The following is a 27,762-nucleotide window of genomic DNA, read 5'->3' as shown; positions in this document are numbered from 1 at the left end:
TGAAATGGAGGGATCTAACTTAGTGGTCACCAAAAGTGACCAGCTATAAAATACAATGTATGTGCTGGAAAGCGGAAAGCTTGCTAATGTGCAAGGTGAATCCTAATGTGCCCACTTAATTAACTAATGTGCCTTGTTAAGTGAAAGAGGAAATGGAGAAAAGACACTAACTGGACTCCACATACCAATGTGACAGACACCTGCTTATGTCTTTGTCTTTTGGTCAAGAACAGTTTCACCACACACACAGCTCTACTGAATACAGACGGCAGGATGGGAAGCACTAATCCCACAATCTCCTCTAATACGATACATAGCCAAACTCACTTCACACTAAGGCCCCAAGTCAAGCTCTGACCCTCAACAAAAGTATAACTGATTTTTGTCCAATTAAAGTTAATCAAGGAACACCACACTGTGCTCCCCCAGGCTCCTTTCTGGCTGGGACCTCTCCCAATTATGATTTCCTTCAGCAGGGCTCAGCGGGAAAGGAAGGTGGACTGGAGTTCATGTTCTATTACTCACTAGTGACACTGGCCTAGGGCAAGATCCTGGTCACTTCTGCCTACGTCGTCCATAAAGTCGAACTGCCACTTTGTCAGACAGGGAGAACTTAGATCACGAATGTGACAGTACACAGTAAAAGCAATACACGCTCAAGTCACCATCATCACTCCTTCCAAAAACAATCTGCTGGGATACTTTCCCACACCAGTTCCTTCCTGATGCCCACCACCAAATGTGCTCCTCACTGTCCCTCAGAGCAGACACCGGACTCTTACCGTCTCTGGCCATCCACATCTGAACCCTTCCTCCTGGATCCTGCTGGAACCCCACCCACTTCCTAGGGCTGCCTGACATGACGTCCAGAAGGCACAATGCCCCTTCTGAACTCTAGGGCTCTGGAACCATTCAACTCGTACTTTATCATGTGTACCTGTTACTATTAATTCACTTTTTGCACTAATAGCAGTAAAATTCGGCTGCAATTTAATGGGGTGTTCTTTTGTGGCTGGTTGTTCAGAACAAAAGAAAATTCTCCCCAACAAATGATATTACAAATGAAAGGCAGATTCTGTGGCCAGTTCACAAAACCCCATTTCAACAACACATGCCAGTATGGCTCTCCTAACAAAGGCTTTATGTAAAACTCACAGCAGTTCAACATGGGATTTAAGGCTTAACAAATCTCGCGGTAAATCTATCTTCCCCACCTAGCTCAGCCTGTTTTGGAATTAACGGTGGCAAAGAAAAAAGAAATCCCATTGTTGTTGATTTCTCTTCTTTGATGCTGATTAACAGAGTAAGAAGACAGGAAAATCATGGGCAAGCAAAAAATCAGTGATATGTGCTTTGGAAATGGCAGAGGCTGGGGGGAAGGGCAGAGGTGTTCAGAAATCCTTGTCCTCTCTGGGTCAGAGGTGAGAGCTCTGTTTGGCAGGAACAAGGCAGAAAACTGGCAGTCTCAGAACCATTCTTTATTGCTGAAGCCCATGGAGGAAAGGGGGCAGGCACAGGCAAGCCTCAAACCTCAGCTGTGATCTATGGGCTCCACTTCACCACCAAAGTCCACGTCTGACAATATTATTCCCAAGGTCCTGGGGTCTGGGACCAATGACAAAGTGACTGGCACAGGTTCTGTGGTCACAGCTTTTATCTGCTCAGATGATGGTAAAGTCAAGGGTGGGCCTATATTTTTTAAGGGAATTTTAACACAACATCTTTATGAAGAGTTATAGTCCATTGTAATTTCAGATTAAGATATTGGAGAAAAAAACTTTTTTTGGGGGGGGAGGGGGGTCAACAACCCAACCCCACCCAAGTACAAAAGGCTTCCTTGGGGACGCCTGGGTGGCTTAGTGGTTCAGCATCTGCCTTCGGCTCAGGGGGTGATCCCCGGGTCCAGGATCAAGTTCTGCACTGGGCTCCTTGAGGGGAGCCTACTCCTCCTTCTGCCTATGTATCTGTCTCTGTATGTCTCTCATGAATAAATAAATAAAATCATAAAAAAAAATAAAGGCTTCCTTGACTCAGCTTCAGAATTTCCTCACTGCTACACAGACTAACATAGACATGGTGAAGACAGGGACATCTCCAGACATACATCCTGTCCAAGCCAGGACCACAGAAGGAGATTTCTGCCTTCTGACATTCCCAATACAGAAGAATCAAGTGCCTTGATAACCTAAATGCCAACTTAAAACTTGCTGAAATGTAACTCAAAATTTTACTGAGCCAAAATGTGGATGGGGTTAGAGTGGAATTATCTGGATCATTAAGCTGATGTTTCTTTGAACCTTTTTACTCAGTAAAATTCAGACAAATTTCCTCCTCTGTAGAGGATTAACTGGCTCCAAGAATCTATTAATAAAATAAATTTAGATACTGCAGTTCCTCAGACATTCATTTGTTTTTTTTTTTCTTATTTGTTTTTTTTTTTAATAAATTAATTTTTATTGGTGTTCAATTTACCAACATACAGAATAACACCCAGTGCTCATCCCGTCAAGTGTCCCCCTCCGTGCCCGTCACCCATTCACCCCCACCCCCCGCCCTCCTCCCCTTCCACCACCCCTAGTTCATTTCCCAGAGTTAGAAGTCTTTATGTTCTGTGTCCCTTTCTGATATCTCCCACACATTTCTTCTCCCTTCCCTTATATTCTCAGACATTCATTTGTTACCTCCTGTCAAGCTGATGGTAAGGCAAAGGGCTAAAATGCCGACTAAGACACAGGTCCAGATGGAAGGCAAATGTTCATGTCACACAGGGTTTGGGATCATTGGTGCAGAAAGCCCAGAGCTGACGGAGTTGCTATCTGACCATACACGTTTAGCTGTGGACAAGAATTTACCCGAGCCTGGAAGCTCTAACCATCTCATTAGTTTTATACTCTGAATATGCAAGGATCCTTTGGGACAAGCCCTCTAGAAGGTCATCTCCTTCAGAGAATATGTTTAACTTGAGTCCCCAGCATTCTCTGCAGCCAGAGCAGAGAATAGTTAGTGTTCCCTCCAGAAAGCACCATGAACCAAATAAACCATGGGCCAAATGGGCTAAAAATCTTCAGTCTGAATGAACAAGAGCTTTAGCCCTATCTATGGTATCTGTATTTTTGGAATAAGAAGATTAATCAGACTGCCCAACCTATAATCAGGGTTGGCTGTGAGGAATGAATAATTCAAGAAGTTAAGGCACTGGGGGTTCACAAAGTGGTATGTCAATGCTAAACACAATTTCTGGCACTGACTGCCTGAGAGGCTGGGAATGGTGCCCGTCCGATGTTCTTCCCCTCCCCTACTCTCCTAGGTCTCTGGATGGCTTCAAAAAAAAAAAAAAAAAAAAAAGGAAAGGAAAGGAAAGAAAAAAAAAGGTATTGCTAACTGCAAATACAGAGAGGAGTGGGAGGGGATCTGCATGTGGCTAAGAATTATGCTTTGTTAGTTGCTTTCTTTTTCCCTACTAAAGTTCCTGTTACCCTGTTCAGAATAAAGGGCAATGAGACTGATCCCATTTGTTATGGAGACATTATCAAGGACACAATCTTCTTAGTGTTAAAGAGTTCTGGATCTTCAAAGGTGAACACTTTCCTTCCTACATACAGCCTGGAAGACTGGACCCTAGTGTTACCAAAACAAATGTTCAAATTTCTATCCACATAACCTTTACTGATTTATTTTTTTTTAGCTAGTTTCAAAATCAAACAAAATAAAATCAATAATCACACCAGGTCAAACATTTAAGAAAAAAAAATTGAGAGGCAGGGGGAAACGTCTACTTACAAAAATTAAATTTAGGGGCGCTCGCTTGGCTCAGTCAGTAGAGCATGCGACTTGATCTTGGTGCTTAAGTTTGAGCCCCATATTGGGTGTAGAGATTACTTAAAACTTTTAAAAACAAAAAAACCCCAAAAAATTAAAGGTGCAGATCACAATAATTCAACCCTATGTTCTCACACAAGACGTACTTCAAAAAACAAATCAAAATGCAGTAAATGATGGGCCTCTATCTTCACATGAATCCTACTGCCCATAATCTCACTCTATAAAAACTACCTTCAGGGCAGCCATCAGATCTTGGGCAGAAGCCTCCTTTTTTTTTTTTTTTTTTTTTCTAGTTTGTTTAGCTTGACTCCACCCGAAACTCTCAAAGATGATGAGGTAAGAAGACCTGCATGCTTGGGGAACAAAGAGCATAAATAAAACTCACTACAGATGAGCTAGCGCTTATCTTTTAAGGGACTCTGTTCTTTAATAGAGGGGCAGGGAGAGAGAAAACGTGTGTTTTTACCTAGGTTTGAGGGGCTACGTTTTTGGTAGGCCAATGGTAGGGCAGGGTACAACCTTAGCCCCTTGCCTATGGTCAGAGGTGTGGGGGTCAGTCTGCACACAGGCCCACGTGGCTGTCAAGTTATGGGGTGGAGCTCAAGTTAAAAATAAGGCTTTCTGGCAGTCCTGACAACTGCCCAGCATCATATTTTCCTGGTGATGTCACTACAGATGTGGGGCTCTATCCCTGGGCATCAGCTTTTGGCTCAGTCCCACCACCACCTATGGAACTACATGTGCTCTGGTATAATATGGCATCTATTTTCAAACTGAGGCGAGACAAAACCTGTTGGGTCAGTTATGGTGACTGGCTTAAGGTTCATAAACAAATGTCACATCAGAGAAAGCCGCAGTAGCTCTGGAAAACAAAATGGGGACAGGATTTTCAGCGTAGGCTGACAATTCCCCGCCCAAAAAGGCACTGCGAATTGATCAGAAGCTCTGAGAGTTTCCAAGGAGATGACACAACACCAGCCTCTCCCTCCACCCCCAAAATAAAAAGTATGCAAGGAAGAAAGCAAAAAACATCAGAGACTACTGAATTCAATTCTTGCCACCTGGTAACGGCAGCTCAGATTTTCCAGAGAATCAGTAAGAAACAGATTTTAAAATTATTCCATGATCTGGTGGGACAGAGATTCATCTTGGAGCCAATACCCAAGTCTGGCCCTTCAATTTCCAGCACTGTGCCCTGTTAAACAGGGGACATGAGCCAAGATCTTTCAGACTAGGGGTAGTAACCTCACAAATTCCCAGAACGAGGCCGCTTAATTTCAGTTCAAGAACATCACCTAGACTCACAATGGTACATGGGGTTTTTTTTCCCCAACATGCTTATCTCACGTATCCAGATTCTCTTTCTCAAAAACTTCAATCATTAATTGCAAAATTCACCAGGAAACACAAGTACACACTTGATTTTTCAAAAATATTCTCCGACCTATGGTGCAAAGTCACTTAATAACATTCCCACTTACCAGCCTCTCCCCAGAGAGGACTTCCAGCAGCTTGATGAGCATCCGTCCATCTCGAAGGTCAGTGTACAGGTCTGTGATTCTGCAGGACACTCGGGCAAGGTGGGAATTGACCCACTTGGTGAAGGTCTTCTTTTGCACAGCCTCACGCTCATCTGCAGGTAGAAGAGAGCTCAATTTACTGTCAATTACAGCATGGCAGCAGCAGCTATGTGCCAGCAGGGTCACAAGATCCCAGCCAAAGGAAGAACAGGAAAACAAAACTCTAAATGAAACTTCAACTTAGGGGCACCTGGAGGCTCAGTGGTTGAGTGTCTGCCTTTGGCTCAGGTCAGGATCCCAGAGTCCTGGGATAGAGCTCTGCATCAGACTCTCCACAGGGAGCCTGCTTCTGCCTCTGCCTATGTCTCTGCCTCTCTCTGTGTGTCTCTCATTAATAAATAAAATCTTAAAAAAAAAAAAAAGGAAAAAAAAACTCAACTTAGGTCCTCTTAAGCATGATCAACTCTTAAGGAATATAAGAACTGCACAATCCTTGAAGATACTGGAGCCTTTAAGCACATCACCAGCAGAATATCCTTGCTCTCACTCACTTCATTTTCTCTCCTCTCTGCTTAAGAGAGCCAAGAGGATACAGCAGATCATAGGAGGGTCTGGTGCAGCCCTGCCCAGGAGCATAACATTTGATAAAGTTTCTAATGTATATGTTACAACTACTATTATACCTCCAAAAGGAGTGTTAGTATATGGAGGGATATGGGGTAGAAATGCTAAGGAGACAGCAAGAAATTTCTTCCCTCATGTACAAAGGATCAGAAGATGAATTTATTCATGACCTTGATTTGCAATGACACTCTCACCTGCTAAATCAACACGCTTCATGAACAACAGAGAGAATGGCAGGTAAGATGGTAATGTACAAAGAGATCGGACTAGGCACTGGGAGAGCAAGACCTGGGCCAAGGTTTCGCCAAAAATGTTTTGACATACTGGGTTCAGGGTCCCCTTCTATAGGATGAGTGGACAGCTATAATTTCCAAACTTCAACCATTCATTGAAAAGGCAACTGCTAGTTTATGGTCTAAAGTGTGGTAGTTGAACATCCAAGTCATCCAGGAAACAGTATTAAGTTTAAGCCTCAGTGATCAAGTTCCGTCCAATTCAAAGCCTAAAACTCTAGACACATCTGCCCAGAACTGGTCTTTCACATCCATACAAACAGGCTTCCAATCTTCTTGCCTCCGCAGAATATTCTAAATGCAGGCTGCTGAAACCTTCAACAGGGATACACAGAATGCACCCCACATCCATTTGTATTCACGGGACTTTTTTTTTTTAGAGATACCCTTCTGTCAGTCACACACCTCATTTCTGTTTCTGTAGCATGAATTTATGCCAGAAGACCTCAGATCTACTTCTTCTGGTGTAAGCCTAAACCCACTAAGATGTTTATGCATTAATCTATAATAAAGAGAGCAGGGGATCCCTGGGTGGCTCAGTGGTTTAGCGCCTGCCTTTGGCCCAGGGCGTGATCCTGGAGTCCCGGGATCAAGTCCTGCGTCAGGCTCAAAAAAAAAAGAGAGCAGACCCCAATAGTTTTTTATGTATTTCACCACTGCTACGTGACAACTAAAAAGCCACTCTTGCTTACAGGGCATGTACCTGGTGGCCTGGGGATACTGGGCTCCCAGCATGGCCAAAGCATCTTGGGAGGTCTGCCTGGAAGGCTCTGTTGAGGCCCCCAGACACTCCACCACAGGGAGGGAGCCAGGCAGAGACCACAGGGGGTGAGCCTGTACTGCTGCCAGCCTGGCAGGTGAGGCAGCTGGCCACCTGCTGCAGGGAGCAGCTCCTCACAGCTCAGCCTTTCCCTAAAGGAAGAGTCTGTCCAGCGGGGAAAGAGGGCCTTTTCCTAGGACAAAGGCCAACTCAAAACAGACAAAGGATTAGAGAGGGCAGGACTGGGAAAATGAGAAAATGGTATAAAGGATAGTGCAGATGAAAAAGGAGCTGTACCAATAACATCATGGTAAGGCACAGAGAGAAGATCACATGCATTATTAATCACACAATCATCATGATGGATGGCAACTTCATGACACTGACACAGGGAGCTATATTTTTTGGACAAAAATTGGCTGTGTTGAAAGAGCTGGTAGAGCTGGTCCAGAGCAGAATACAAAGACGTTAAGCTTCTCCTAAGTACATTTCACCAAGAGCAAGTAACTCCTGGCTCAGATGTATTTAGGGTCAACTAATTTTTTTTTTTTAATTGTAATACATTTTATGTGCTACCCTGGAGTGGGAAATGTCTTTAATAAAGCTCTTGATGGGTACTGAGATGGTTATTAAAGGGTTTGGGCTCAAAGTCACTACCACACCCAGCCTATCAAGGGAACAAGATCAAAATGAAAACCTGCTTAGATTATGGTATTTCTAAATAAACAAGCACAAAAGGTGTTCCTCAGCCAAACGTCACTCCTTTGGTGAATCTCACATTACAGAAAAACACTCCTGGCCTCTTTCAGGTTCTGAATTAGCAGGTTCCTTTACGAGGGGATTCCAAGGATTTGCTTCAAAAGACAGTAAATGCACTCACTCCGCCAGCACCAAGCTCTGAGTTACGGCCCAACCCGGAGAGGTCACTGGCGGAGCAGAGAAGGGACCAAGCAGAAATAAAACAGGCTGAGGATCTGTGTGAGCAGTGCTCTGCGGGTCCCCAGAAGCACAAGAAAAAGGTAGAGAAGAGGAGAACTTTAAAAAAAAAAAAAAGGAGAGGAAAGAGAGCTTGCTCTCTTGTCCTCATGCTGCTTTCTCCTACGCTCCCCACACGCTCCTCCACGGCTTCTGAGCAGGCCCCAGGTTGCGTATGCGTGCTAGCCAAGTCACATAAGGCCTAAGTTCCTCTAGCTCGTGCCACGCAGTGGAAAAGGCACTGGACCAGAACCAACACTGTCATGGCACACGAGGGGCAGGAAACAGGCTCAGCAGAGAGACACGAAGTCCAGGCAGCCCAGGGTGTCCTCTTACAATGACAGCCTGGCGAACAACAAACACTTCGGAGGCCGGAAGGAGGGAAGGGGAGGGAAAACAATCTACCCGCCAGACTAGCTGAGGATGAGGCTGCGCGTCCTTGGGGACTCCGTCCTTTGTTCCACCCTTCCTGGGAAGGCACAATGACATCACCCCTGCACTCACAACCCAGTGAGACTGGGGAAGATCAGGCCAGCCGCCTGCCTGAGGAGGAGCAGGCGGCCCTTGGCACGGAGGATGGAAGACAGTCCAGAGGCGTTTCCAAGCTGGGCTGCTGTCCCTGTGCCAGACTGTGAGGAAGTGGTGGGAGGAGCGAAGAAAGGAGAGCCCACTTCCAGTTCTACCTGTATGAGGCCAATCTGGTAACAAGAAAAGGGAGCCCTTGCAAACTCCATATTGATTCAGTTATTTAGACCAGTGGTTCTCAACTTCCCATGGGACACTTAGCAATATCTGGAGACATTTTTTATTGTCTCGCCTTGGGGGTGGGTGCTATAGTGGCATCCAGTGGGTAGAGGCCAGGGATCCTGGTAAACAGCCTACAGTACACAGGACGGCCCCCACAACAAGGAATTATCCAGCTCAAAATGTCAGTAGTGCCCAGGCTGGGAAATCCTAGTGTAGACATTCTGGGCTCCCACCAAAGGAGATGGCATTCGTAGTGCCTCAGACTACACTTCTCAGAGAAAGACACATGAGTTGGGGTGCCATTACTCTCTTAGCCTATACCCCAAGGCTTTGTGAACCTGATGGTTTGCATGTTGGCCGTAGCAGGAGAACTGTCTACCCTCAACCCCATTCATCCCACAAAACACTTACTACTTCCTTCCAGAAAGAGCAGTAGCAGTTGCCACTGCCTCTGCCTCCAGAACAACCACAGAGGTAGGCTCAGTCTGCGCCAGTGTGACAGTGGGCATTTCTGTCCCCCAAGCCAAATCCCCCAAGTTGACATGGCTGAGCCTGATGCAGGTTCACCATTCCCCCATCTTTACCGCCCCCCCGCCACCACAACTCTGTCCCTAACCTGGTAAGTGCTGTTTCCAAGCCCTGTTCTGTTTAAGTACCTCTCAGCTGTGTCGGTCCATGGCCCCCACCTCCACCTCCACAATGTATCTATTTAGAGGGACTGACCTAAGGTGGCTCTAGCATTAGATGAGAGGAGGTGAAGTGCACAGCATAGTGCCTGGCTAGTTGTAACTGTTCACTAAATCACCTCCTTCTCTGCTGGCCCAGCAGAGCACGGCTCTCATCAATTCACACCATCTGAGATCCAGGATCATGAAGCCATACGCCTGCAGGGTGGGCTTTAGAAGTCCTCTAAAACAACAGAGGAACTTACACTTCCTCTGCACACCTCTTTCAAAAGCAAAAATATCCCTTCTGCTGTACCTGGGCTAGCTATTTAAAAATCCCAGAAAGGGAGAAAACTATGTGTGTATGTACGTGGCAGTAGACTATTAATAGCTGTATAGAGGGGATCCCTGGGTGGCGCAGTGGTTTAGCGCCTGCCTTTGGCCCAGGGCGCGATCCTGGAGACCTGGGATCGAATCCCACGTCGGGCTCCCGGTGCATGGAGCCTGCTTCTCCCTCTGCCTGTGTCTCTGCCTCTCTCTCTCTCTCTGTGCGACTATCATAAATTAAAATTAAAAAAAAAAAAGAAAAGAAATTAAAGACTATTAATAGCTGTATAGAAAGAAAATAGCTTGTTCTTTCTTATTATTAAAATAATAGTGGCATCACTGAGACTTACTATGTCCTAGGTATCTATCTATGTGCTTTATAGTTCCCATAACTACTCCACCACGTAGAATTAGTAACTTTCTGGGCAGGCTGGTTCCAAAGCCTGGGTTCTCAACCACTATGCCATAATGCCTCCAGCACAATATTAAAACACAAAACCAAACATGTGTCCATGACACAAGATATAGAATCATCTATCACCTCACTTATCCTAACCCAAGTCCTTATTTTGTGAAAGGGTTTGATCACCAAGTAACTCCAACTCAAATTATTGGACAGTGTCTCAAACCAGTCTAGATATGTCTCTATGGCCCAGTAAGATTCGCTCCACCTACAGAGCTACAGGGAATGTGGGTCTCCTCACACCTCCACATAAGGGCCTTCAGGTTTAAGCACTCCTCACCAATACCTCTTTGCAATGAGTGGCACAATGTGGTAGATGGAGTGAAAACCAAGATGGTACCTGAGGACACGACCACCTTTGGCAGCCTGGTATCAATGCATATGGACGGATGGAAGACAGGACTTGAGGCACTTGCAGTGCTAGCAGCCCAGAGACAGAAACAAGGGGAACTGGATGAAGAAGGGCAGAAAGAACCAGAAGGGTGCTTTGTGAGTCTATGTGTTAATGCAGGAGTAGGAGTCAGGAAAAGCTTAAAGCTACTCTCAAAATAAGCCTCCCAGACCCGCCAATTCTACCAAAATGTCCTCAGAGCCCTGAAAACGTGGGAATTAGAAGTGGTTCCAGGTGAAGATCCAGCCAGCTAATTCTTTGGCACCAAAGGCTCAGAAAAATTATCCAGCCACCTGGAAAATGAGAACTACTGAGAAGCACAAGAGAAAACTCAACCTTGCGTGAGTGGCCAACACCTGTGACAGCTTCTGATCCCTGGAAGAAGTGAACTGTAGGTAAAATTCTACTATGGTGCACTTTCTTAATAACAATATTTGGTAAGATGGTGTGCCTACAGTTCACCATGATGCATCTGAACAGGAACTTACCTTCCTCTGCACACCTCTGTCAGGGAGGTGGGATACAAGAGGCATCTCCACCAAAGCTCAAGGCTTGGTGAAGATAAGGGCTGCTCTGCATTACCAGCCACTAGGGGCAGGGCGGGCATATGCTGAGTGTCCTTGGGTGTTGCTGTCTCTTCCACTGTTCAGTCAGGTTAAAATAAATTAGTATGCATGGCTACACCTTCTTTTCTAAGTACCTAGATTCACTGTTTTTGTGTTTGGACAAAGATGGCTTACTGAAAAGAGATGAAACGTTTATAACAGAAATATTCTTGCCCCATTTTAACCAAAAGGCTTTGAATATCCTCTCCATCACCATCCCCTTTGAAGCTCTTAACTAACTTCTGTGCTTTCTAGGGAATGACCATTATCATACTGGATAAGGTCTCAACATTTATTTATGCTGCAGAATTTGCTGCAACTGGAAAAACGAACACCATTTTAGTGTAAGTTAAGCTAAAGGAGACAGATATAGCTCTGATGAACAGAAGGGCATTGTGTGATAGAAATAATTGTATAGCATCTTTGGCAACACCCCATGATAGTGCTAAACACAACCACATTCACCATATGCTACAATTCTGGCTATGAAAGGGGATGGGAGCCGGGGGTGAAGAAAGGCCTGAAGGCATGGAACATTTCTGGATGGAAAATCAGGGAAATACAGAAACAGGAACTGACAAATGACCCTATTCAGTATTCCCTCAAAGACTAGGTTTATACCTGGCTGCAGACAGCATATCGTTCTACTTTCCAAACAGTATGAATCTGCTGGTATAAACCAATAATATTTTCTCATCAGGATCTTCTTCAGTTGCGGTAAGATAGTGGCTTAAGGAAGAGGTACAATCATGTACAATTTCTCTGTGTACAGACTAATGGCTAAGTTAGGTGTAGATGTGGGTTCACAGAAGGAATGGAGAAACCAGAATGGAAGCTGAAGACAAATCAAAAGGAGGTGACAGAGCCAGCATCCCATGAACACTGCTCCATGACTAGCTATTTAAATGGATGATATTACAGTTATCTGGGTAAGGACTAACCTGAAGTCGAGAGTATTAGTAAGCTCCAGTATTTACAAAGCACCTACTATATATATAGAACTCTGCATCTAAGTCAAGGTCCCTTGCCCTCAATGAACTAGTTAGTCTAGCCGGGGAAACAAAGTAGAAAGTTAAAAAAAAAAAAATAGCAAAAGATATTACAAAGTAGTACAAGATCAGTTGTCAGGAGAATGATTTCAAGATGTATTTTTGAGTGTTTGTAAGAATCCTTTCAACAATTATTGAAGTCCCTCATGCCTCTCTCATTCTTACCCTCTTTTTTTTTTTTTCCAAGTATTTATTTATTTAGTCTCTACACCCAACATGGGGCTGGAACTTGGGACCCTGAGATCAAGAGTCTCATGCTCTACTGACTGGACCAGTCAGGCATCCCTCATTCTTAACCCATCTTAAACATTACTGCTATAGTCACTTTCCCCAAACAGTGGTTTCTCAAAGTTACACCACTATACCAAAACCTTCAATGGCTCCCAGCCATCCACAAGAGGGTCCAAATCACTGAGATGGGAATCCAAAGGAGGCACATGCTTTCTCTGGAATCCTCCCTGACACATCAGCTATGTTCTAATCTGAGAGGTCTTATGCTGTGTTCTCAACTCTTACACTTTGCATATTTCTTTATTTACATCATTCTCCTTAACCTGGAAGGCACTTCCTCTATCCCTAACCCTTTCTTGATGACCCTGCCCAAGATTAGCCCTCCAAAAAGCCATCATGCATGGGACATGATCTCTTTATCTCCTGTGTCCTTTATCTCAACTAGCCTGTAACTTGCCTGGGGGTAAAGGATCCAATTCTACATCTGTTTAGCGCCTCACCATATATATGCTTAGCATGTAGTTTATTAACACCACAAACGTTTGTTGAATAAACCAGCAAACTTCCAATGCCCAACAAATAGGTACTCAATAAATCCTGCTGCTACTGGTGGTCCTACTGAAATTACTAAGGAAAGAAATTTCAAATCACAGAGATAGGTCCTAGGAAGTTAAATGTTATCCTTGAACAGCAACTAAAAATCTTTCATCACTGAATTGCTTCTTACAATTGTTCCTCAATGTCCGATAAATGATAAAAATGCAATTTTGTGGTATGGTCTTTCAGAATAAAAGAGATCCAAAGCTAACCTGAAAAGTTTGAAATCTTTATTTTTAATTTTGTTTTGTTTTGTGGCAATCACCATCCCATTCCAAAACAGTAGAATGAGGCAGCAAAATATATAAGGGTGTAATTATAACATTATTTCAACATGGCCAAATAGGCCAATAGTAACAAGACTTAATTTATACTAATTTTAACAATTTATCCATTAAAGCTCAATCCTTGAGTTAAAAAAAGAAAAAAAGAATCCTAATTTAAAACAAAAGACTACAGTAGGGTGGAGTTCCCATATGTGCCTTGGCTTGAAAAAATAAATAAATCATTTCCCACGAGCAACATGCAAAACACACAGAGCAGGAAACCGGAAACAGGCAACTGGCTGTATTGATAATAGAGAATCAAACTGTTATCTTGAGGCAGCAAAAGGAAGGAAACTAATCTTTTGACTAAAGGCCTCCCTGTGCTGGGTTAGTCTGTGTGCCTTCAAATTATGTTTGCTGACTTGTATATAAATAGAACTTCAGTTAAAATATTTTTCCTAACAGTTTAACCTGCTTCATGGACAAAACACATGTAAACATCTGTTCTAAATGCATGTGTAGCAAATACACAATTCTCTGCTAACACTTCACAGTCTGGTATACAGACTACAGAACAACTGTGAACTCTATATAACCTCGCACCTTCGATTTACATCAGTGGAGCAGGCCCTGCTTGTGGCTTACAGCAGCAGGTTTTTTTTTTTTTTTTTTTTTTTTTTGAGTAATCCAGCCCAATTCTGTCAACTAGAAACTAAGGCCCTGCAGAGGGAGACTCACAATAATGAACTGAAAAAGAAGGCCGATTCCCAAGGGTCCTGCCTCTCTGTCATAGTGAGCCCCTTAAAGTCACAATTCACAAAAAAATCAAGACTGTGGAGGAGGCTATGGTGATTGTAGAGGCGAACTCTGAAAGCAAATGGCTGGACTTAACCCCACTAATTGTTCTCAACGAGAGCAAATCTGAGAACTAGGGTGAATTAAATGGTGCAAAATGCCAAAACCAGGAGGGAATATTAAATGCCTTTAAAAAACAGAAAAATTTAACTTATATATACAAACTAAAAAACAAGACAAATAAAACAAAAAGCAGACCCGGACCCACAAATTCAGAAAAGAGATAATTACCAGAAGAGGGTAGGATGGGCAAAATGGGTAAAGGGGAGGGGGAGATTCAGGCTTCCAGTTATAGAATGAGTAAGTTAAGGGAATAAAAGGCACAGCATAGGGAATACAGTCTATGATACTCTAATAGTGTTGTATGGTGTCAGATGATACCAGCACTTGAGTGAGTATAGCATAACCTACAGAGCTGTCAAATCATTGTGTGTCAACTACACTCAAAAAAATAAAAATAATAAATAAAACAAAATTCATCAAATCACTCTGATGGTGGGGAAATGCACTTTGGTAGGAGTACTAGATGAACTTGGAAACATATGCTAATGTTTTATATTTATTTTAAAATATTAAAAATGCTTCATAGAAAAAAATAGAAGATAAAAGGAAATTGGTTCCAGTGCAAAAAACTCATTAACGAAGTTTTTTTTAAAAAAAGAATTATTTATTTTACTAAAAATGTGAATTGTCAGTACCCTGATTCATAATGGTGATTCCAAAGGAATTATTACAGCTGCCACAGTAGCAACAATAACATATTAAACTTATGGAGCCTTTGTGCCAAAACATCTTCTGTTTTAAACCTATTGATTTATTTAGACCCACTGTTATTAGATGTATTTATTATTATTCCCAGTTTACAGTGGAAGAAATGGAGGCACGGTGTGCCAAAGGTTACACAGTCATTAAGTGATTACAACCAATAATAGGTTTCATAAGCCCTGGACAATGGGATTATGATAGACATTGAGTAACAACACCTCATTTATTTGACACCAATAACAGATTTCTCCTCCACCTAATACATAAAATAAAAGCAACTTAATCCATGTAAGTTTGTAACTGTAATTGTTTGATGAAAATGTTTCTGAAGTTTGTTGTATATGTCTTAATAAACAAAACATGATAGAGGCGACTGATCAACTGAAAAGATCAGTTTCAACTTCAGCTCAGGTCATGATCTTGCGGTTCTGGGACTGAGCCCCACATCAGGCTCCCTGCTCAGCAGGGGGTATACATCTCCCTCTCCCTCTGCCCCTCCTTCGACTCATGCGGTCTCTCTCAAAAATCTTTTAAAAAACCCCAATACGATAAAGATTAAAAAAAAAAAAAAAAAAACCAACAACCTAGGACACATGAAGAAATATCCAGAAACCATTCACAAAATTTATCTGAAAATCGGTGGCACATTTCAAAAGTACTTTCATATACAAGAAGCCCTATCATCATGAGCGTGACATTTCTCCCTGAAGCTGAGCCAAGGAAAGTCAGCAGGACCAAGGACGAAGTCAGTCCTACCCAGCTCCTATGAACTGTTAGATGCTATGTGTTAGGGTCATCGTTAACTTCACCTTGTTTATTAAGATGTTAGTTCTAACTAGATGAGGCACAGAAAGATTTTGGAGATCTATCTGAGGGCACGTGGCTAGCAAAGACACGTCCAGGATTAGTACCCTCATCTATGTGAACCGTGAAGAATCTGAAAGCCTCCTTCTCACACCACCATCCCATATTGCCTGAGGAAAATAAGGTATTGCCTCCCAAAACAACACTCATTCACTCAGGTCAGCTCCTTCACGACTAAAAAGATCAATTTAAAATAGGCACCAGCAAACTTTGACCTACAGCCTGTTTTGCACAGCCAAGGGGCTAGACTATTTTTCCATGTGGGGGGGGGAGGGGCACTGAGGGAGAATGAGGAGGTGTGACAGAGACCCTATGTAGCCCCCCAAAGCTAGTATGATTACTATCTGGCCCTGTACAGAAAAAGTTTCATCAATTTCTGGTTTAAACATTTTTATAGTGTCATTAGTCCTGTATTCCCTTTGTTAGCTTCCATTTTCAAATCAAAATCAGCTTAGCAAACCCGCACTGAACACTTGCTACAAACAGAATTCCATATTGGGGACCACTTAATTTCTACTATTAAACATGCAGCCAGATTGACGTGCCACATTTTTTTCTTTTAATTTGGATTACTAGGACTCTGCCGGCATGTCAGATCAGTCAAAGGGGTAAACTCTAGGCTCTCTCCCCTCCCCAGCTGAAGGGTACTTTTCTGGCAACCTTAAAATAACAGGATTAAAAGTACTACCCCAGCAATCAGGAGGGACACAACACGGTGGATTCCCACAGGCCAGAACTCACGGCTATACCTTCAGGTTCAAGAGACGAGGAAAAGTCAGGAGGCTAGAGGCCAGATTTCCCAACTTCCCACTTCCTGTGCGCACAAGCTTCAGATCCTTGGTGCTTACCCTGATATATGCTTTAATCTCTCCATCACCTCTCCTCCCTGAAAAGAAACTAAAAAATATAAAGTCCCAGGTAGATTAGGGTTATTTGTAATATCCTCAAAGATGGAAAAAGCTTAGAACTAAAGAGACACCACATCTTTATCCAACTTACACGGGAAAAATGCTAACATTAACACAAACTAGGAAAGAATTTTTTAAGGGGAAGTAACCATAATGGGTATGCTAAAACTTTATAAAGGTAATTTCATTGCAATGGGGGGGTGGTGGTCTTTTCTCAGCAATAACTAAAGCAGTAAATAATATATCCTCACCAGGTTATCATATGGCGCTCAAATTCACTGGTAAAAAAAAAAAAATCTTTTACTACATTTTCAAGGGCTAAGGCAGGTTTTTAGTATAGGAGCCTTGGGATTAAGTGCAGGTGGTGAAAGAGAATTAAAATTTATTACGTTTCCTTTTTCATGCAATGTGCAAAAAAGGTAGTGATACTGTTTTATGGACAATGTAGCTGGTCTGAGCCAGTATATTAACAATCAAATAGTGTGTGCCCTGGCCCTTGCTTATGATTTTCTTTCTTTTCCTGTTTTCCAGGATTCTTAGGGTCAACATTTCAAGGAGATAAACAGAATTCTCTCTCACACGCTAGAGTTACATTACCGTAATAAATTCAAGACTCAAAAGGATATACTGCTCTACCTCAGTGCTTTCAAAAAGGCTTATGCTGCCAGTAGGCTACTGCACCGGTTCTAGCCACTCATGACAGTTTCTGTTAGTTGTGCTATTTTACAAAGATGTCCAACTCACCTCTAATTCACTATTACAAAGAGTTAAAGTTCAAGAAACTTTTTTTTTTTTAAACCAGAGACACACAAAGAAGGGGACAAAGACCTAAAGGTCACCACAAAGCAGTCTGCTTTTCACAGATGGTACATCTGCTTACTAACATGATCACTTCCTAAATGAGTTTAGTTGTGGAAGTGCCCTTCTAAGATAATCTATCATGAAAGTCCTTCTTCCAAACATGGTTATATGTGTAAATTTAATCTACAAAGGATTACCGTTTTGGAACAAAGAATGTTACAGTGATGCCAAGTTATCACTTGGCACTATAGAATCAGGACAAGGCTCCAATTAATGGGAAGTTATATTTAAAAACAAATGAATGGGGCAGCCTGGGTGGCTCAGCGGTATAGTGCCACCTTCGGCCTAGGGTGTGATACTGGAGACCCAGAATTGAGTACCACGTCAGGCTCCCTGTGTGGAGCCTGCTTCTCCCTCTGCCTGCATCTCTGCCCCCCCCTCCTGAATAAATAAAATCTTTAAAAAATAAAATAATAAATGCATGTTCTAAAGATAAGCTGCTTCCTGGACTGAACTAAAGAATTTTCAAGTTTAACACTATTTTCTAAGTGATATTCTGGTGCATCAAACCAAAATGTTCACTTCTCATTGAGTATTCTTCATTCAGGAAGTAATTTACTGAATTTTATTTACTCTGACCTAAGCCTCCGTTATATATTTAAAGTCACTCAACTATTTCACCGCCTAAAAAATTATTCCATGTACAACAGCACATGCTCTACACACTAGTAGCCAACATTCAGCCATACAGGCCCCTCCTCTCATTTTTATTTCATCTTGGGTTAATCTATTAACCAAAGAAAACCATTTATTGAGTAACTAGTCTGAAAGCACTAGGAAGGGCATCTTAAAGTAGTAAAAGTCCTCTCCTAAAACAGCAAGAAATTTTCAATTCCTTGAGAATTCAGAGCATTTGACAATTGACACCTCTATCAACCACCATTTAGCTATTTTAAAGATACATTAAAATGAAAAAGAGAAAGTTATCATTCACAGGGTCAAACACTGGAAAACAATTCTGGTAACTTCCTTTGTGGCTTTACTCAACTTCACACACAGAATGGTTACACAAGATTTCTTATAAAGCCAAATAATACAGTTTTTTGGCGGGCAGATCCTTTAAGTACACAACGTACATTCCCTTGTTTCAATAAAGAGGACTGAAAAACTGAAGACATGAACTCAGATTCACCCATATCATGACCCAATCAACACGGTGGGTGGCTCCAAGGGATCCCTTGCCCTAATCAAAGGAGGACAGTTCAGTATATAGTATTTTGGTATTTTTTGTTTTGTTTTTTAGTCAAAACCCATTTCTCATTAATAGGAACACTAATCAAAGCTTTAAGTGCAGTTCCATGTAAGACAGTGCACAAAGTGTGACCTAGACCCTACTGAATCTTTACAGCTTACAGCTAGTTATCTACCTTAATTCTTTTAACTGAAAAAAGCAACAAAAGCAGGGGGAGGGGGAGCGAGGGCATAAACAGGGAGCTGGGTTCTTCTGTTGGTCTATTTGCTGTGGAAACGTAAACCTGTTGCACAGTATTGCTTAACCGAAATGCAAATCTCTTCCCACAAAACAGAACACATATCTTTACAATATCCCAGAATGTGCCCCCACATGCAGGACCCCCACATTCATACCCTCCCATCCCTATAAGCAAGGCTTTATCTCCCACCCCACAGAAGTGAGGTCCCTGTAACAGGTGTGCGGACCTGGCTGTTTGTAGGGCTGCCAGCTTGTGAGGTAGTGGGGAAGGGTAAATCAACCCTATCACAGGAGAAGTATTTCTGCTGCTGTTACCTAGATACGCCTGGGAAGTCTACTGCTATAGCTGACTTATTCTTCAGGGACACTGTATTGCTTAATGAAGACTTTAGTTATTTCTCCTCAAAACCCTGTATAAAGATAATAATCTTGGAACTGGGTGGGAAAGGCTTGAAGCCCACAGATGTTCTGCTGAGGTGGCAGAAAGTTCCACTTACAGGACTAGGTGAGTAGGCAAAAATAAACTAACTCTATCCCTTGGACGTGAAAAACAAATCCTGTCACGTACTGAAAACATGGAGAAAAGGGCACACTGGTATGTGGTTAATGGGAAGGTAAATGGGCAATATCAAACTTAAAATATGCATTTCCTCCATCTACCAATGACACCTGTAGATACTTTCTAGAAACGCTTGTGCAAGCACACAAAGATATATGAGACACAGACTGCAGATTTCTTTTAAAAAATTGTAAAAAATGGGTATCAGCAACAACAATAGAGAAAAGGCCAGAAACAGCTAAATATATATACTAATGGGTTAATTAAAATATGATGCATTCATGTAAAGGAACTGCATGTATGCATCAAAAAGAGTAAGGGATGGGCAGCCTGGGTGGCTCAGTGGTTTAGCATCACCTTCGACCCAGGGCCTGAACCTGGAGACCCGGGATCGAGTCCCACATCCGGCTCCCTGCATGGAGCCTGCTTCTCCCTCTGCCTGTGTCTCTGCAACACCTGCTCCCCCCCGCCCCCCCCCCCCCCCCCCCGTCCCCTGTGTCTCTCATGAATAAATAAATAAAATCATAAAAAAAAAAAAGAGAGAGAGATTAAGGGAAATCTGCAGTACAAAGGTCTGGGGAAGATGGCCGAGAACGAAGAGTCACAGAATAGTGCATATATTTAGCATGATCCTATAAGATACATAAATATATATATATTTAGATAGATATTTAAATGTTAAGTTACCACAAACAAAAAGGTACGGAAGGCTACTTCCCAAACTATTAATTGTTTAGTTTACTAAACAATTGTTTAGTAAATTTAGGAATTGTTTACTTCCCAAATTATTAATTGTAAATTTAGGAATTGTTTACTTCCCAAATTATTAATTTTATAGACAACTATAATTGTCTCAGAAGAGCACAACCAGAGACTGGAGGATTTCCACTTCTGTATTTCTGCAATTAGTTGTTTTGAGCACATACCAGTTCTGAAATATTCAAAGGGCATTTCCACTTGAGGGGAAAACACAATTCATCTTAACCTGGTAAGAGAACCGAGGCTCACAAATGGGTCTGAGATTGATGAGCCGGAATAAAAAGGGCACCTGCTGGAGGAAAACATTCTCTCCCAGGGCGCCACAAAAGGTCATATGCAACAAAATGCTGTCTTCGGTGAGTACTCTAAAATAAATAAAATGTCACCCTGAATTTTCATGCCTATCTTCTGGAGAATGCCAAATCAGTATTTAATTTTATAAAACATTTATAAGCAAAATAAGGTAAACAAATATTAATTCTTCCTTTTAATAGATGGAGAATTGAGGGTATTAATGCAATAATATAAGTGCATTCACTGAAGAAACACGGAGGTCTACAGGATGCTAGGGAAGCACTCTGCAAACCAGGTTCGACCTCAGATTTGATCTGCAGGAAAAACAAATTCCATTTTCAAGAAGTATTTGTAAATTACTGTACAAAGCAATGGAAAATTAAGATACATGCTGGAAGGTTTTCAGTTTACTAACACACCAGCCTCATCAACAGTTAATTACACTTGCAGTAATAAGTGGCAAAAGAGAGGAAAGAGCAAAGCAGGTAGGATCATCTGACCAGAGGTGATTCAAGGGGTCAAAGCTTCACAGCTGAGGTTTGAGTCTAGGTGACATCAACAATCAGCCAAAGGTAAGATCAGAGCCCAGTGGAACTGATCTACCAGGGCTTTAGCTATCTAAGTGGGAAGCTCTAAATGATCAGGTAATGCAATTACTGTCTTCCAAATCCACCAGGATACCTGGGGTTTATTGAGCATGTACTGTAAGGGCTAGCACTCTTCTAAGCACAGAAACTCATGGACTTCATACATCTACCATCTAAAAAGTAGGTGCTCTTATCAAATACGCTTTGCATAAGAGCAAACTAAAGCTCAGAGAGGTTCAGTGAATTGCCCAAAGTCACAAAGCACAATCCCAAGGGTTTGAATCAAGGTCGGCCTTGCCAGTCCCCACTGCTCTAAGCAGAATTCTATGTTGCAAGGACTTTTCCCTACATCTGAGATGAAACAGTAGTCAAGCCTGACTGGTGAATCATTTTCACCATCTAAAGGCAGCACATGGAGTTAAATATCTTAAGGTATCCTGCAAACTTAACTCCTGACAATCTGAACATGAGTTTTACTTATAACTCAAGGCAGAAGCCCTGACCAAAAAGAATCATCCATTCAACTGTGCTTTCAATTCCATCAGGAACTCTTGGCAAGTCCCAACAAGAGAAGTGTGCTTCTCTGCCCTGCCTGACACCTGTGAGGAGTACCACCAAGGACTCCTTGGCTTTGGGTCACCACCAATCCAAACCCAAGATCAGCATTTTCCATTTCTAATGTCACCCGTATTTACAACATAGAAATAACCAACTCTCATCTCAGCCTCCATTAAAATTCTTTCTTAGACTCTGGAACCAAGGAGTCAAGAAAACTGGCTTTGTAATTGTTTTGCCCTTATGTATTTTAACAAACATGAGATAATTTAAAGAATGCGTCTGTTTAAAAAAAATCAATTTTTGATTACAAGTTCTGAACAATTGAGGTTACACAAAACCAGGCTTCCAGAGCCACCTTATTCTTGGCCCTGATAATTACAGGTATCCCATACACCAAACCACAGAGCATCATATCTGCAGCCAGGGGAGAGTGAAATGCCAGTTGTCTGGCATGGGGAAAGGTCCTCATTCAGTTTGGAAGTGAGCAGAGTAATTAATTAATTAATTAATTAATAAAAAGTATAGCTTGGGGTAATTAGCAACAAAAACGTTTAGCTGAGTTTCCTCTTTTTATCTTGAGGCAGTTCCTATAGACAGATGCTCAGGATTAATGAAGTTTAATGAGATCTGCAGCAGCCGGCTAATTAGTCAGTAAGGAAGAAGTAGTAATGACAGGGGGAAAAGGGTTCTACTCTTGTTATAAGCTCTGGCCTTGAACAGGTTTTTAAAACTGTGAGGCTATACCCCCAGGAAAATCCCTGAATCAGACCTCAAAGTGGGCCTGAGGTGGGGGGTGGAGGTGTAGGGAAGAGCACGAAAGCTGTGCCACCTAAGGATCGGCTCGCCAGCTGAGGAGTAATCATGAAAGCCCAGACACATGGTGGCAGCTCAGTGTCAGCCACAATCCCCTGGAAAGCAACACCAATTGGTCAACACCAAAGGCAGCCCCTGTCCTGGGCGAGCTGGACAGTTACCAACTTGTGTCTCACTGAAGCCCTTACAGAAAATTCTCAATTCAGAGCATCCCTTCATCCCCAATACTAAGAATATTAAAAAGGTTATTATTAGTCATGAGAGAGAAGCCCTTAGAGACTATGAGCAGCTCCTCTGCTCTCCACCCTACACTTGTACTATCATTATATGTTATGTGTGCATCTCACCTTCACCGCCTCCAGGCTTGGTATACTTCTGGACACCTATGGTAAGAACCCAAGTCCTTTCAGAATTAATTAACTTCTGGCAATACATTTCTCGTTCTGTCAAACAATGAGGGAAGGAGGGAGGGAAAGAGGGAAGATTTTCCAGCTAAGAGAATCAGAATATACCAGGGTTACCACACCCACCCCATTGTCCCAGACACACACATAAGCAGTGGATGGCAATACTATTGATCGTCCCAATTCACAAGGCCTGTGCTTCAAATTGCTTTCCCATAATATGAATGAATTCGTCCTTTATTTAAGATACATGCTGTGAAGAACCAGAGTGGGCATTTAAAATGAAAGGTGCCCAGCTACAAGTGGGCCAGAAGCCTCTAAGTGTTGCTGGTTTCCTGATAGTTTCACACAGTCCTAACTGTAAGGACCACTGTGCATAGCACCAAGAAACAAAATCTCCTTACGGAACCAAAAACTCACCCGAGTAACTCTCATAGGGGGTACCACTTCAAAGAAAAACAGCCTTATAGCCATCACTGTCATAAAGGGGGTATAGGCAAGGCTTCTCTCTAACCATTTGAAAGCTTCCATTTTTTCAGCTTTGGCTTCCCTCCCACCACAGGGGCCAGAGGCTATCAGGACCAGCCTGCAAATCACCTTCATACATGGCTTTAAAGTAAATGAAAATATTCCCCTGCCAGTCATCTACATAAAGAAGGTCATACAACAGCTTTGTCCCAGCAATACCAGGGAGCAGTTCTCATCAGGAGCTTTTACCCCAGGAGAGGAGAAAGGAAACACTCATTCAAGTTCAGCACAGAGATTTGGGTTTATAACCTGTCTCCAAAATAAATATAGTTAACTGCTGTAGGCTATTTACTTTTACAGTTTTGGGGCCTCACTGTCACACTGTACTTCCTCACAAGACCTGACAAACAATACAGTCATTTCAGTCCATGCATTTGGCTAGAACCGGTTCCTACATTCTCATCAAAGCTCTAAGACTTAGATTCTATCTAAACCCCAAGGTCAACAGTAAAGGTACTTTTCAGAACTTCATACAGCAGATCTTCTCAATTCAAAAGCAGGACCAAACCTCAACACTCATACTCACTGATATGCCCACTCTTCAGTCATGTGCTCCAGCTAAGTGAGGTTCTGGTCCGTGCACAGTTTTGGCATTGAGAGAGCTAAAGATTTCTCTACGTGCTATGCTGTTCCTACCATACAGACACGAAGCAACTCTCACCGGGGATCAGGTGTTTTCAAAAACGTTTTGATTTGTGGTATTACATAGTTTACCCATATAAAGGCCACACACTTGCTGTCATCTCCACAGAATCAATCCTAAAAACAAAAGCAGCTGATAATCTGATGCTGTATTCTCTCTTCGGGTGTCACTCTTTACACCTGCAGGGTACCACACAATGAATGGAAACTGTTATAATCCATCCTGAGTATATGCTTGTCATAGCTCCTTCTACATTTTAAGCATATTGCATCCCAGAGAAAAGGTTAGAGATCACCTGAACTATATAATTCCATAAAATAAGGTGTATTCTCAAAAGAAGTGACAATTTGAGTTCACAACACATATGTCATGTCACATAAGAGGGCTTTTCTATAGCCCCATCAAAAGAACATTTCTAGAGGAAAAAAAAAAAACCAGATATGCAGCAGTGATATGCCACCTTTCATTACTGCAACCGTCAGGTTTTCCAAAGAAAGATATTCACGTTTTTCTAGATAGAGAAGAACCCAAAGAAGGGAACAAACCCAGCGTTCACCAACCCAACAGTCCTATCATGAGTCTTTTGATTCCAGACTGTGCAAGCAGCATAAACATCACACGTGCATTTTTAAAAATGATCAAGATACACTTGCTTAGGCCAAATTAAATCATTCCTGGAATTGGGTGGGGGGAATTATATAGAATAAACATAAATCTCTTGCTCCTCATAACACCAAATTTACAACACAATGGATAGCAAAACAAAATCAAGCTTATAAGTTTTAGAGTATAACAAGTAAGGATGGACTGGTGTTTCTTCTAAGAACTATTTTTATATCTGGTATGGGAAGAATCAAAAGGTGGCCTGAAAACAAAACACAAGCAGCTGGAAGTCTTTACTTTTACTAGACAGCAGCAGTGGAACCAGAAATCGGGATGATCTACTTTATTCACACATGGACATCACAGAATAAAAGGTAACCTGGACCAAATAAATCAACAAATGCTTGAGCTGCTGAAAATGTTTAAAACTAAGAAAAATCAGCACACTCCTATAAACTTAAATGTGGGTTCTGGCCCAATTCCACATTCCTAGGTAACACCATCACCACTGAACACTGCACTCCAGGGTTACTTTCTGTGTAGCCTATGCTACAGGAGTGAACATCACATCTTTAACTCCAAATTCTACTCTAGCACTACTACCCTTCATTTCAAGCTCTCCAAGTCTCTACAAATAATGTACACACTGGCAAAATACCAGGCAAAACAAAAACAAAACACCATTACCAAGCCCCCCAATGTCTAAACGATAAAACCCCAAAATTGCTGAAATGGAAGTGGAGAGTACTGAGTATGTAATATGTAACAGGGTAACAAATATCCTGTACTACTGGCAGGGGGTGGGGGGAGGAGGGTCTGGATAAGGAGTCTGCATGGTCAGCTCAGTCCCTCTTACTCTACCAGAATTACCTTTTCAAAGAAAAGGGAAGGAAGTCTTCCAAGACCAGGCAAGGCATGAATTTTACACTGCATTTACCATGCTGCCCTTCACTATCCCCGCCACAATTAAGAGTGAAAAGTCTCAACAAATCTTTTACAGTCGGAGCTGGGTCAGGAATTTCAACTTTTCACCAAATCAAGGTTGCGAAGTCCTAACAAAACGATCTGAGATCTGAGATATACAAAAGCATGGGCCTTAATCGTCACGAAAGAAATGCTCTTGAAGAGGCAGCATGGCAAATTGGTTAGGGATTCCGAGTCCAGTCCAGGCGGCATGGGCTGGAATCCCAACTCTACTACTTACTAGCTAAATGTCCTTGGGCAGAGGATCCTTGTACCTCAGTTTCCGCATTTCCAAAATGGAGATAACTCTTTCTAACAGGGATGCTGCAGGAAGCATATGAATCAAGTCATGCAAAGTACTTAGAAAAGCGCAGGAGAGTAAGTATCAGGCACCTTAGCTGTATTCCTATTACCACTATTACACCACCATCACCACCAGGCTGGAGTTTAGGTAGGTACCTGCTTTTCCTTCTCTCTGCATGAAGTATGGTTTTTCTTTTGCTCTCCTCCTCAGTAGCCTGTTAGTTTCTCAACAGGACTGACTCTGTGAGAGGACACAGAAGCCAGAAATGCTTGTGGGTTTTGTTTTGTTTTTGTTTTTTTCAGCAGTGGGCATCTACCCAGCAAAGCCTTGCTGGAGCATTTGGTGAAATCAAATTACCAGTGATTACTGGTACTACCACGTTTTATATGGGTAAACTACGTAATACCACAAATACCCTCCATACATTTATTTGCAGGAGCCTTCATGTCTATATCAGATGATGATCTAACAACCCTTTCTAACAGGTAAGAGACATGAGATGCATGTCACTTGGGCAAGGTCATTTCATCCATATCAGCTGCTAATAAGCACCTGATTCTCTGTACCCGTACCAGTATTAGCTGGATGTTGGCTAACAAAAAGGAGGTCAAAACCCCAACTACTAATAATAAGCATTAACAACTGAAATGAAAGGGAAAAATATATATCACATCGTAGGCAGATGTCTAACCATTCCCCCAAACCTCTATTTCTGTAGCTCCCTTTGGTCATGTCCCATCCCTACCCCCCAAGCACTCACCATCTCATTTTCCCTAATCCTAGTCCTAAAGTTGCAGCTCAAATGTCAACTCCAAAAAAGTCTCTCTCACATCTCACAACCTATGTTCACATCTTAGAACACCTGCCACTTTCTACCTAGTATTCCCTTTTAGAATGTGATCCAAGGCAGTGACGGTGTCTCTTGTACAGGTGTTTCTAGAGGGTTAAGCATCTTAACTTGCTCACTGTGACATTTGCTTGCTTGCTGGATTGTCAATTAAACAGGTGGATGGACTGGATGGTTCCTTCAGCAACGTCAGAGCTATAAGCGTCAGAGCTAAAAGTGTGTTCTAAAATTTTATCCTGCCTTCCTCCACAGCATGTATTCTTTATTAGCAGGCACATGCTACTCTATCCCGACAGCCAGTCTGCAATAGCACATCAACTAGAGCACATTATAAGCAAGTGGCTTTCAGGTTATGCCAGCTGAGTTTTGAGGACAAGTTCTAGATGACAATTCATTCTTTACCAAGTAAAGAAACTGAAGCAACATCTAGAGCCAACACCTATCTTCCTGGGCCTACACACACCTCCCCTCCCATCAACATTCTAGCTTTTAGTCACTCACTGAGCCACAGCAGCAACAGAGAGGTGAGGCAGATCTCAGGGACACCAAAATAAAATGCAGATCAACAGCATTATGCAGCCTCCCCTCTTACTCCGCCACCATAAACTAAACTGAACCAGGTTTTGGAAGTTGCCCTAAACGCCCACCCAAATACGTTTCCTTCATGCTACAGGTCAATTCCTGTCTCACACAGGAGAAAGGAAGAAGGACAAGGTTTGCATGACTGCCTAAGCAGAGGCATGCTGGGACTCGGTTTGCCAAAAGTATGGAAACGTATTTTCCCCTTTCCTTTTGTTTCAGAGGTTTGCAGATAGATTCAAATGAGTCTCCCTGATACCTTAAGAGATGAGGTGTCGCAGGTGGACTGTCAGTCACCACA

General features: G+C 42.4%; 1 protein-coding gene across 4 annotated transcripts in view; it reads right to left on the bottom strand.

The window, feature by feature from the left end:
- Window positions 1-27,762, bottom strand: part of SPTBN1 (spectrin beta, non-erythrocytic 1) — a 199,436-nt gene that overhangs the window by 66,015 nt on the left and 105,659 nt on the right. For all 4 annotated transcript variants that reach the window (XM_055329366.1, XM_055329365.1, XM_055329368.1 and 1 more), the window contains one exon: window positions 5,304-5,455. In XM_055329366.1, the coding sequence (XP_055185341.1) occupies window positions 5,304-5,455 (152 nt within the window). The remainder of the gene's footprint in view (window positions 1-5,303; window positions 5,456-27,762) is intronic.

Source organism: Nyctereutes procyonoides, unplaced genomic scaffold, assembly GCF_905146905.1.
Source record: "Nyctereutes procyonoides isolate TBG_1078 unplaced genomic scaffold, NYPRO_anot_genome, whole genome shotgun sequence".
NCBI lineage: Eukaryota > Metazoa > Chordata > Mammalia > Carnivora > Canidae > Nyctereutes > Nyctereutes procyonoides.
The sequence above is the reverse complement of the archived record's forward strand: the minus strand, read 5'-3'. Positions and strand labels throughout refer to the sequence as shown.